The sequence below is a fragment of the Trichomycterus rosablanca genome, chromosome 22 (assembly GCF_030014385.1).
Source record: "Trichomycterus rosablanca isolate fTriRos1 chromosome 22, fTriRos1.hap1, whole genome shotgun sequence".
NCBI classification, from domain to species: domain Eukaryota; kingdom Metazoa; phylum Chordata; class Actinopteri; order Siluriformes; family Trichomycteridae; genus Trichomycterus; species Trichomycterus rosablanca.
Window position 1 is genome coordinate 61933 of NC_086009.1, and position 13068 is coordinate 75000.

The following is a 13068-nucleotide window of genomic DNA, read 5'->3' on the forward strand; positions in this document are numbered from 1 at the left end:
AGAGCCTCAGCACTTTCCCAAGAAGCACTGGGTCACCAGCTGGACCAAAACCCAATAATGACTGCTGATACACACACACACACACACACAGTATATACAACCCCTGGCAAAAATTATGGAATCACCACTCTTGGAAGATGTTCTGTCAATTGTTTAATTTTGTAGAAAAAAAAAAATCACAGACATGCCACAAAACTATCATTTTTCAAAATGTCAACCTTCTGGCATTAAGAAACAATAAAAAAAAGAAACAAATATAATAGTTGTGGTCAGTCACAATTGCTTTTTTTAGATCAAGTAGAGGAAAAAAATATGGAATCACTCAAATCTGAGGAAAAAATTATGGAATCACTCTGTAATTTGCAGTTTACAAACAAAACATCTGCAGCAGATTAGATTTGCTAATTATTCTTCAGTTTAAAAAGAGTGCTTACACCTCGGAGAGCTGTTGCACAAAGCAGATTGTCATGAATCATGGTTCCAACACAAGATATGTCAGTTGAAACAAATGAGAGGATTATAAAACTCCTTCAAGAAGATAAATCATCAGGGAATGTCGCAAAAGATGTTGGTTGTTCCCAGTAAGCTGTGTTTAAAATCTGGACCAAGTACAAACAAAATGGGAAGGTTGTAAAAGGGAAGCATACTGGTAGACCAAGTAAGACATCAAAGCATCAAGATAGAAAACTTAAAGCAATATGTCTTGAAAACAGAAAATGCACAACAAAACAAATGAGAAACAAGTGGCCGGAAAGTGGAGTCAATGTCTGTGACTGAACTGTAAGAAATCACCTAAAAGAAATGGGATTTACATACAGAAAAGCCAAACAAAAGCCATCATTAACACCTAAAAAGAAAAGAACAAGGTTAAAGTAGGCTAAAGAAAAGCAATCGTGGACTGTGGGTGACTGGATAAAAGTGATCTTCAGTGATGAATCGCGAATCTGCATTGGGCAAGGTGATGATGCTGGAACTTTTGTTTGGTGTCTGTCCAATGAAATTTATGAAGATAACTGCCTAAAGAAAACATGTTAATTTCCACAGTTGTTGATGATATGGGCCTGCATGTCGGGTAAAGGCACAGGGGAGATGGTCTTCAATAAATGCCAAAGTCCACATTGAAATTTTGGACGCTTTTCTTATTCCATCAGTTGAAAGGATGTTTGGTGATGATGACGACTTCATTTTTCAAGATGATAATGCATCTTGCCATAGGGCAAAGGATGTGAAAACTTTCCTTCAAGAAAACATATAATGTCAATGGCATGGCCTGCAAATAGTCCGGATCTCAATCCATTTGAAAATCTCTGGTGGAAATTGAAGAAAATGGTCAATGACAAGGTTCCAACCTGCAAAGCTGATCTGGCAACAGCAATAAGAGACAGTTGAAGGCAGATTGATGAAGAATACTGTTTGTCATTAGTTAACTCCATGCCTCAGAGAGTTTAAATCATTATAAAAGCCAGAGGTGGTGCAACAAAGTAATAATGGTGCAGTGTTTTCTAATGATTCCATAATTTTTTCCTCAGATTTGAGTGATTCCATATTTTTTTCCTCTACTTGATCTAAAAAAAAGCAATTGTGACTGACCACAACTATTATATTTGTTTCTTTTTTTATTGTTTCTTCATGCCAGAGGGTTGACAGTTTGAGAAATGATAGTTTTGTGGCATGTCTGTGATTTCTTTTTTTTCTACAAAATTAAACAATTGAAAGAACATCTTCCAAGAGTGGTGATTCCATAATTTTTGCCAGGGGTTGTATACACAGTGGATTCAGACAGTTTTCACCCCCCGAGACTGTTTGCAGACTTTGTGGGTTTCACTCACTTAACCATCACAATTGAAACCTCTTATTAACAGACGTGTTCACACCCGTTACTGAGGAACTCTAAACTGTTCTCATCCTGTTCGCTGATGTGTCCACAACTCAAATAATCCACCTGCTGCAGTCTGAATTGATTGGACAAATTTTGGAAGGGCACACCAGGGTCTGTAAAAGCCCCAATTTCCACTAAATGATGAAAGTATCTGCCATGAAGAATGGGATAAACTGCCTAAATCGATGTCCAAAGCTTGTAAAGACATAATCCAAGAAGACTTGCAGCTGTAACTGCTGCTTCAACAAAGTACTGAATAAAGGCTCTGAATGATCAGTTTTTGATTTGTAAATAATAAAAAAAAAAGATGTTTTCTTTTCATCACTGGGGGTAAATGTGGACTGATGGTAAAAATACCAAATCCACAACACAGCGTGTACAAAAAGTCACGGGGTCTAAATATTTTCTAAATCCACTGCACGATTACAGCTGAGGTCAAAGTTCAGTTTGGAATTTTAATGATTAATTGAACTGAAATCTCGAAGCTGCCCTGCACTGCACATTCCTCACAGGTGTCCATAAACTTTTGACCTCAGCTGTATTAATGTGTGTTTATATTTACTTGTTTCTATTTGAAAATGTAATTAATAATCGCAATATTTACAACAATTATTATTTTATTTGTTTCTGCACTGAATGTTGTACTGAATGTACATCGTCAAAATCACTTTTAATCTACTCAAATTTAACCTGAAAAAACTGAATGTTTCGGTACAAACTTTATTTAATATTTAATGTTTTAGAATTTATGTTAAATTTAATTTTTAAAAATTGTGCATTAAAATGTGCAGAAGATTCTCCTGTAGAGATCATGTCCACATTTTTACACTTATAAAACTTTGATCTAATATGCAATACTCTGCTTCAGTGGATCAGAACTGAACTACGGGTTTGTTTATGGTTCTAAACGTTATTATTTAGTTCTGTAGGTTGTACGGTGTGCTGCCGGCCTCGTCTGTATCGTTACGATATTAAGGAAAAACAAACCAATAAAATCTGAGCTACATTAACTGCCTCCAGAAAGTCATCATTTACAAACTTGTGCATCCAACATTGTTTAGAATTGTTTAAAATGAGATTTTTTTTTTAGTAAAAGTTTTATATCAGGATTTATTTTTGTATTCAAGATATTTTGTAATATTTACAATTCTGATGCTTTTATTCTCTTTATAGATTTGATGATCAATAATTAAATAATTTCTCATTTCCATGTTTGTGAATATTGTGTTGAAATCAATAAAACAAGAAAAACAAACAATGATTTACATCTGAGTGAATTCTATAAAATGCAGTACATATATTATTTATATGTGGTTGTAATTGTATTTTTGGTCTTGTGGATTATACTGCTGAAGATATTTTACTGGTGGTCCTACTGGTATTCAGTGTTGCTCATCAGAAACTCTTTTAAGTTCATAAATTTGCAGCCCCGGTTCACCTCTCCAGAACATCCTGTCTACTGTTTGGGTCTCTAAGCTTCTTAATGGTTTGTTTGTTGTTCTTCTAATTGTATCCATCCATGTTGTTGCCGTCCTCTTCCTCTTTTAACTTTTCCAATCCTAACTGTATTTTTAAATGAACTGGTTCTGTTTTATAATGTGTCCATGAGAGAACTAAGGTTTGGTTCTCTGAGTTTGGAGTGATTAGTACACTAATAAAGCTTTGTTGCTGTTGTACTGGTTTCCCTGGTGTAGGGCGGTAGCTTGCGATTTGGGATGCAGCCCTGCTGTGATTTTACATTACACCGCTAGAGGGCTACAGTGGTAAAATAAGGTTACGTTTCAAATCACTCTCTATCTTCTAAATAGAGTATTAAAGTAGTGCACTACTCACTGCGTAGCTCTGAGTCAAGCTAGTGAGGGATTGTGTGATTTGGAACACAGCTTTGCTGCAGGTGCTAGATGAGACCGTAGGGGGCGACAGTGAGAGATTTAGCGCTGCAGCACTGAGGGAACAAAGGAGTGCGGGGTGAGTGTCGCTTCTGTCCAGTATTTGACATTTTTATCGTTTATAACGATTAAGTAGCTCTATTTTTATGTTGGAAAATATATGTAGGATTATTTTGTTTCACTTTCATGTTAATGATTTATTAGTAAAACTGGGTTATTTGTCCTATTTTAGTACTCTGATGTAACGTTAGCTGTGCTAGCACTGGCTACCGTGTGGGCACGGCTTTTATATTTTATATAAATCTATTCTTTTTTTTATTACAATATATTTATTTTTGTTGGTTTTTGCAACTATTTTGATCAACTGATCAACTTGGTAATTTAATCAACTGGATCAATTGGTGATTTAATTTTATTTCATGTTTGTAAAAGGATAATAGAACTGTTTACGAACTAAGCGTTATTTAAAAGACTTTAAAAGATTCGAATTTAATTCAGCTTATGATTAGTATTTAACAAAAAAAACTTTTATGAGTGAAATTATAGAATTTGTTTTAGTTATGGCTCATTTCTGTTGATTTTGGATTATTTTGAATCAGGCGGACGTGAGCAGCTCTGGACGGGTCCTTAGGGTGCAGAATGTGTTGGGGTGCAGAATATATCATCACAGCGCCGCTCACTGATCAGCGCAGAAACAAACGCGTTTATTACATTTAATACATGTTAGCAATAATAAACCAGAACTTTATCACATCTCCCACAATCTGATCATCAAACCAAAAGATAATATTTATTGTATTCAATCTAAAATCATTTATAATAATTAAATGATGAGTGTGGTGGGTGTAAAATTCTTTAGTGTCATTTAACTCTGCATCACGGCCTCCTCATTCATGTGTGATCCAAAACACACAGAGAAATAACCTCCGTGAAGCTGGCCCCCCATGTGGTCAAAAATAAAATATAAATATTATTATTCGTTTGTGCTGCGTTTGTGCTGGTTTGTGCCGTAGGAATCATCGTTTGTGCTGGCACCGTTTTAGAGAAATTAAGCATTATATTTTATTACCTGTGACGTCACTCAGCCCCCCATCAGAGCGCAAATTGCACCAAAACCACCTCATTCGTTTGTGCTTCGTTTGTGCTGGTTTGTGCTGCTAAAAGAAACATTTGTGCTGTTTTAATTTTAAAGTTATAAAGCTCTAAATATTACATCCGTGACGTCACCAGCCCCCCATTAACGTCCAAATTGCACCAAAACCACCTCATTCGTTTGTGCTTCGTTTGTGCTGGTTTGTGCTGCTAAAAGAAATATTTGTGCTGTTTTAATTTTAAAGTTATTAAGCTCTAAATATTACACCCGTGACGTCACTCAGCCCCCCATCAGAGCGCAAATTGCACCAAAACCACCTCATTCGTTTGTGCTTCGTTTGTGCTGGTTTGTGCTGCTAAAAGAAATATTTGTGCTGTTTTAATTTTAAAGTTATTAAGCTCTAAATATTACACCCGTGACGTCACTCAGCCCCCCATCAGAGCGCAAATTGCACCAAATCCACCTCATTCGTTTGTGCTGCGTTTGTGCTGGTTTGTGCTGCTAAAAGAAACATTTGTGCTGTTTTAATTCTTAAATTATAGGCTAAACAATATTTTTTTTATATATAACTTGAGGTCATTTAGCCCATTAAAATGTTCAAATTGCATTAAAACCCTCTCATTTGTTTGACATCATTTTGTTTGACGTCATCTCATCTGGGTGGCGTCATTGGATGTGGATTCCACTTTGCACAGATATGTCAAAGCACTCAGCCATACTGTGTATCCTCTCCAATATCCTCTTGAAATTGAGCACGCAGTTTTAATTGGTTTTCATGTTTTAATTGATATTCCTGCAATATACACAACTTATGGTGATCAGCAAATGGTTCGCTAGACTGTGGGAAATTTATCAGGTTTTCATGGTTGGGGCAATGGATTCCCACATGTGTATCACTGTAATGACACTGTAAAGAAGTAACCCCAAAGCATCCTCGGCTCATTAACATTGTTTGCAAGAATCTACTGCAGCATCCACTTACAAAACACAAAAATATATAACCTCACCATATAGTGTCATATTAGTCATTAAGGTTATACTTGTTTATCCATCTCCCTGTGCAACTTGTTGTCAGTTCTGTTAGGTCTTCACACATCTGCATACTTTACACATTTATACTTTCCATCATGCTGCCCTGCATATTTATTGTATTAAGATGCACTGTCTTGTCTAATTACCCTGCACTCATTCATTTTGTTTGTACTTTCCCTTGCACTAAAACCTTGGCAGAATGTCATTCTGCTCCACTATACACCACATTACCATGTTATTTTAAAGACTTACCTTTCAATTACCCTCACTGGCCAGTAAATTGGGCTACAACAACCCAAGGCATGGCATGATAAAACATTATTTTTATGCAAGCTTCATTAAAAAAACACATATGAGAAAGACCATTGTCCTAGCAACAAAAAGTTAATAGTCACGTTTGACTAAGGTCTGAGCATACTTTTCTTTTGTCCTCTCCTCAGGCGAGTGTTTTTATAACACAAACACATAATTCTCATTTCAAGGTAATTTATTGCTTCTAATAAAACCCTGTGATAGTCATCTGAGAATTTCAATCATATTAATGACATTTAAAACAAGATTGAACAGTTCTGTGAAAAATATAAAACAAACATATGCTGTACATACACAATAAAAGACAAATCAACTGAAATTGAAAATGATTGCATCAAAAATATAGATGAAGGTAAAGGCAGATGAAGACAGTGACAGCTCTGATTCTGGCACATGGTCTCATATCCTAAATGTAGAGATCTGGAACATGACCAGATTAGCCTGCACACTTAGTTTCAACAGAGCAAAGGTGCATTACATCTAAGAGCATTGACATCAATGGCCACTGTACTGAGTGCAATGCAAAATTGTGCATTTCCAGTGAGAATCTACCAGAGGTGAGCACACCAGCAGTGCTAAAATGCAGAATTGATTACATTGATGACAGTCTTCATACTGGAAAGGCAAAGCACATGCTATCTGGAGAGAAAAGACTGCCGGTCTCTGAGGAACTCTGGCAGGGTAAAAAACTGTGGCAAGACACAGGGGCTTACAAGATAATGCCACTCGGTAACCCAGATCCTACCCACCTGCTAAGCCTGAGTACATTAAGAAAAGCCAAACAAGAGAGAGGGGATAGGGAGGTAGGACACAAACACCCCATCCTTTCCCCCTCATCTAATAAAATACAGTGTGCCTCATAGGGGCAGTATTCATGACATCGGCCTTGACAAATGTTTTATGCCAACATTGGACCCCCTCTCAACTACTAGTCTACAAAATACTAGTAAAGACTCAAGTGTAAGTTTCGAAGCTACAGGTACAGTAGTCAAAAGGCTTACTAAACCAACAAAAACATCAGGACATATATTTCCATATCAAGGAGTTTTATCCTCACATGGAGATACTTCTATTCACATCCCAGTGGTGCAAATGCTGTCTGAGCAGCATGACATTAATGCCATATCAAACTGGGCCTCTGAATGGCTTAGAGGAGAAGCATCTGTACCAAAAGAAGTTGTTTCTGATTTATCTCTTGCATTACTGGGTGGTCTTGTTGAGGCCTTTACTCCTTACTCTGGTTTGAAGACCTATATAAATAGAATAACAAAGACATCAGAGCTATAACACAAACCATGGAATTTTGCTGTGACTAAACTTTTTTAAGCTATGTTACATTTTGATTATTCACACTACCCCCTCCTGTGGTGAGTCTGTAGGTAGAATTTACTTGTTGACGGCATACAAGCATTTAAAACATTTGAAATAACATTAATATTTGGAATTCACAAATCAATTAGCTGTGTAACATGTGTATGGATAATGTTATGGATAACATTTTAACATTTTAAAGGTTAAAGGTTTTTAATGTTAATTTGATTATAATAAATTTCACTCTGTGATGCAATTTTAACATTGTAAGTGTCCTCACTTAATAAAAAAATATAGAGAATTTAGCCTATAACTTTTTAATGGGCTAAATGTCCTTACTTTATAAAAAAATATTATTTAGCCTATAACTTGAGAATTAAACCAGCACAAATGTTTCTTTTAGCAGCACAAACCAGCACAAACGCAGCACAAACGAATGAGATGCTTTTGGTGCAATTTGAACATTTTAATGGGCTAAATGTCCTCAATTTATAAGAAAAAAGTATTATTTAGCCTATAACTTAAGAATTAAAAAAGCACAAATGTTTCTTTTAGCAGCACAAACGAATGAGATGCTTTTGGTGCAATTTGGACGTTAATGGGGGGCTGGTGACGTCACGGGTATATTATTTATAGCGTAATAACTTAAGAATTAAAAAAGCACAAATGTTTCTTTTAGCAGCACAAACCAGCACAAACGAAGCACAAACGAATGAGATGCTTTTGGTGCAATTTGGGCTCTGATGGGGGGCTGGTGACGTCACGGGTGTAATTTTTAGAGCTTAATAACTTTAAAATTAAAACAGCACAAATGTTTCTTTTAGCAGCACAAACCAGCACAAACGAATGAGATGCTTTTGGTGCAATTTGGGCTCTGATGGGGGGCTGGTGACGTCACGGGTGTAATTTTTAGAGCTTAATAACTTTAAAATTAAAACAGCACAAATGTTTCTTTTAGCAGCACAAACCAGCACAAACGAAGCACAAACGAATGAGATGCTTTTGGTGCAATTTGGGCTCTGATGGGGGGCTGAGTGACGTCACAGGTAATAAAATATAATGCTTAATTTCTCTAAAACGGTGCCAGCACAAACGATGATTCCTACGGCACAAACCAGCACAAACGCAGCACAAACGAATAATAATATTTATATTTTATTTTTGACCACATGGGGGGCCAGCTTCACGGAGGTAGAGAAATACCAGATCTGTTATAGATTCAAAGCTGCTGGAACACGGGTCTCTCTTCACTGTCAAGCGAGCTTTACATCACCAGGGGCTGGACTGCAGTTTGTTTCTGATGGTGATGGAAATGTGGACACCCACATGTTTCAGGCTGGTTCCACACAAAGACCACAGAGCAGATCCAGAATCACGGGTTGGAATCTCACTTGGATCTGTAGGGCATGGATATTTGGTCTGGATTTGAAATCCTGATCTGATCATGTTATTTTTCTCCCTTCACTCAGGAGATTTTGAGATGTATTTCTGTAAGATCTTTTGATCTGATCTAATTTGGCTTTACGTTCTTTTACAGAAGCAGATGAGGGTACTGGGCTGAGATCTTACAGTCAAGATGTCGAGTAAGAACTGGTTTACACTGATTCATGTGGATCCGTCAGTCTGATTAGTATAAATTCTACATTTTACATGAACTGTGCTGAAGTCTTTATATACGAAGCTTCTCTTCTAGGGTGTCGACACATAAAAACAATCTTTTGACTTTAATGAAATGTATTCACGCCGTGTTTGATGCTCTTGAGTTTGAATCTCAGAGAGCCACCAGCCTGCATAACGGACATGTCGTGTCTGAGTAAAGAAAACGCTCTGAGGTCTGAGGCTCTAGGGCTGTACCAAACCACAGTGAGGGTGCTAATTTCTCCAGAGGTTAAGTATATTAGTAACAGTATGAAATAGTTTTGTGAGGTATTGATGACCGTTTCAGGTTGTGTGTATTGAGGCCTAACCAGACCTGAAGCACCACAGAGACTCAGACTGGAGACTCGGTTAGCGTATTGGACTGCTGCACCGGCCGGGTTCAGTCGATGATTGTGTTCTGTGTAAATATGATTGTGCTGTTCCTTTTCCCATTGGTGGTTTTTAAACGAGCCATGTTACAGTACTCGCACCCTCAGAACATCTTTATACCTGGACCTGTTTTTTTTGTTGCTGTGTTGCGGCCTCAGCGATCGTTAATCAACCGGTCAGCTGATAAATTGATGTCCTGTTGTGTTTCTTCCTCTTTCAGAGCGCCCCTCTTACGCCCCGCCCCCTGCTCCGGCCCCCACTACAGTAAGTATTTCAGCACCCCTCAGTCAGTCCGCTTAGGTGCCCCGCCTTTTCCTCCATCAGCCGCAGTGTAATGAGTGAGCAGTGTGTGGAGACAATGCTGATGGACGCTGCACCGGGGGTGGAGAGGAACCTAAACCTCCTGTAGACCTCCATTGATCCTCATTAGAACAGTTTAATGTACAAACTGCTCCCATCTCATGAGATTTTGCTTCCTCCACCCCCATAGTGTGTGTGTGGCTTTGCTCCAGATGGATGTAGAACGATGCCAGTTTGTGCTCAGATTGCTGCTTTGGTTTTGCATGTTTTATTGCCAATCATGAACGAAAAAAATCAAAACAAACAAAAAAAACAATTATTTCATTTTTTTGTATTATTTTGGTCCCTTCCTCCCTTGTTTGTTGTCATTTCTCATTCGTGTTTTGTCTCATTTGTCTCCATCAGCAAATGCCCACCACCCCTGGGTTTGTGGGGTACAACCCATACAGTCATCTGGCCTACAACAACTACAGGCTGGGAGGGAACCCCGGCGGAAACAACAGGGTAATGTGGTAGGACCCATGAGTCTAGATAATGCTAAAGCTAATCCAGCTAGCCCCTGAGGTGGGATCTGTTTTGGACAGGAACTGATTGGGTCGATGTTTCTCTTTAGCTCTAGTTGCTTCCATTAATCCTCTCATGGTTTCATGCTCCTGGAAATCCGTCGCTCTTTCCCAGCATGCTTTGCAGCTTCTCACTGAGGGAAGTGACCCCTCTTTTCACCCCCTTTTCATGTCGGGCATTGTCACTCCATTGCTCCTGAGTGCTGATGGCTCGGCTTTAACGTGCCCGGCGTGTACCGATAGTGTCGCTTATCGTGATGTATCGATATAACTTCAGTATCGGGCTGCCCTTCACATGGACGCTCTTGGGATCATCAGAACAGCGCCAGTACCAGTAGTCCTGCTCCGTAACCCATTTAGACGAACCACAGCTTGACCTAATCATGTCACTCATCAGTTCAGGGTCTGAAGGAAGACAGAAGTGCAGCTTACAGTCAGCTCAGTGTTTAAGGTGCTGGACCTTTGATCAGAAGATCACCGGTTCAAGCTGCCACTGTTGGACCCCTGAGCAAGGCCCTTTATATTTACTTAATCTCAGTGATCCCTGAGACCACTCAGGCAGGATGGAGGTCCCTGTTTTGTGTGGTTCCTCTTAAGTTTCTCCCTCCACTGTGGCCCTCAGCTGCTCGTCAGGGGCCTTTCAGTCCTGAAATCTGTAAAGTTGCTTTGAGACGATGTTCATTATTAAAAAAAAAAAAACTTGATGAATACATTCAGTGCTGTAAACATCCAGATCACTCAGATGTTATTCTGAAGGAGTTAGGAATCCAGCCCCACTGAAGGATCCAGCCGTAAACATACCACCAGAATGTAAACGGAACAAACAATAGAAACGAATATCTGGGTTTCTGATGGAGACCAAGAACGTCTGTGAACTCGGCCTCGGAGAACACTAGAGGGTTTTTTTATTTATTTTGTTCTTTTACAGGAGTGTTACATCTACTGTCTCACTGCTCTATTCACATTTTTACAGTTTGTGCTTTCTGATTGGCTGGCACCTCCTAGAGATGCTGTCCTATAGAACCCGACCCATTAAACAAGAGTCGTTTATCTCTCAGCTCTAATTTTACCTTTATCACTAAAAACAAACAAACGTCATGATGAGATGAAACTTACTGAACATTCATCAGAACGGCGACAGTAACGATAAAGAGGAGTGATACAATAGAAAACATTAAACCTAAACGATGCTCGAACTGGAAGATGAAAAAGAGATCGGACTCTGTTGAGTACTCGGCTACATCCCAAAACCTCAGTGTAGTTAAAAGCTAAAGAGCTGCATAATTTATTCACTTCTGGTTTCACGTGTTACTGATTAAACCAACATTTAATGTTAAAATAAATTGTGTTTGTTACACAATAGTTATTTATAGAAACGGGGGGGGGGGGGGGGGGTCACACCACATGGTCAAAATGATTTCCTGCTCCGGCATGACCGTGTCCCGAGGAGCATAAGGCGGGGCTCGGATCGGCCTGCACGGAGCTTGTACACATTTCTGACTTCAACCCGTATTTTGAGCCAAACCTTGTTGTCTAGCATCAGTGCCTGATCTTACAAATGCTGTCTGAAGTAATTGAGCACAAATTCCCACCATAGTACAAAAATTGGGTAGAGAGTCTGTAGAAGATGAGGGGTGTTAAACTTTAGGCATTTTGGAATAGGGTGTCCACATTCTTTTGATCATTTAGTGTACACGTGTGTGTAAATAATTTTACTCGTTGTAGCTGGAATCTTTTTAAAGGACCGTACGTTTCTGTTCTTTAGCATTAAAAATAAAATGAGTTTTTAATAAGTGGATGGTAAAACTTTTGCTCATTAGAAGGTGTGTTAGAACTTTAATTTGTATATTTTAATATCCTGATTATCGGTACATCACTCACGCACTCATGTAGATCCTCAGTAGATCATCCACCATCAGCTGATCGTTCTGTGCATGTTAGTGAGAATAGCGTCTGTGCTTTTCTTTTTTAGCCATGCAGTTGCTTTTCTTACCCATAATGCTTCATTCCTTTTGCTCCCTGCTCACCATCATGCAGTTTCATTCCCAGATGAGTATCTAACTGAACTTTTTGTGTGTGCGTGTTTTTTTTTTTTTCCTCGTTTTTCTCCGCAGAATTCCTCAGGGATTACGGTTCCTAAGCCGCCCAAACCCCCCGATAAGCCCCTGATGCCCTACATGCGGTACAGCCGGAAGGTAAGCAGGAAGGTAAGACACCCACGGTGTCTGCTTGTACTGCTTATTTGGTACAATCCACCGCCGTTCTCCTGGAGGATCTCAAACCAATCAAGTGCTCTGAAATTCATTCTCTATCTCTCTCTCTGACTGTCTTCTGTAACCAGCATCAGTAACAGATATTGATAAGGGATTAGTTTAACCTGACCTCAGTCTATGATGATCCAGTCTCGGTTTGGAGATGGTTCAGTACAAAGTCAGTCTTGGTCTGAAGGACTGCTGTGTAGGAACAGTTAACCAGTCAGTCAGGTGGAAGGACACCAAGTGAGGCCGGCAGATTCACAGTCAGCTGGGGAGACACAAAGTTTGCTTGCAGTCAGTTAGGACCGGCAGTTAGGAAGAAAGCCTGTTCAGTAGCCGGTCGGTTGGGGAGACTGTTAGTCCAGAACAGTGAGGGATGTGGAAAAGATGACCAAATGTAAGAGGT

General features: G+C 39.0%; 1 protein-coding gene across 3 annotated transcripts in view; it reads left to right on the plus strand.

Annotated features, from left to right (window-relative positions):
- Nucleotides 1–3818: 3818 nt before the first annotated feature.
- The window catches only part of smarce1 (SWI/SNF related, matrix associated, actin dependent regulator of chromatin, subfamily e, member 1), a 21992-nt gene continuing 12742 nt past the window's right edge, over nt 3819–13068 (plus strand). Inside the window, exons 1-5 of one of the 3 annotated variants that reach the window (XM_063019071.1) lie at nt 3819–3847; nt 9054–9099; nt 9765–9808; nt 10250–10348; nt 12522–12614. In XM_063019071.1, coding sequence (XP_062875141.1) covers nt 9093–9099; nt 9765–9808; nt 10250–10348; nt 12522–12614 — 243 coding nt within the window. In that variant the 5' untranslated portion in view covers nt 3819–3847; nt 9054–9092. Of the gene's footprint in view, nt 3848–8697; nt 8895–9053; nt 9100–9764; nt 9809–10249; nt 10349–12521; nt 12615–13068 lie in introns of those variants that run through there. The other 2 variants (XM_063019070.1, XM_063019072.1) reach the window with 2 other exon arrangements.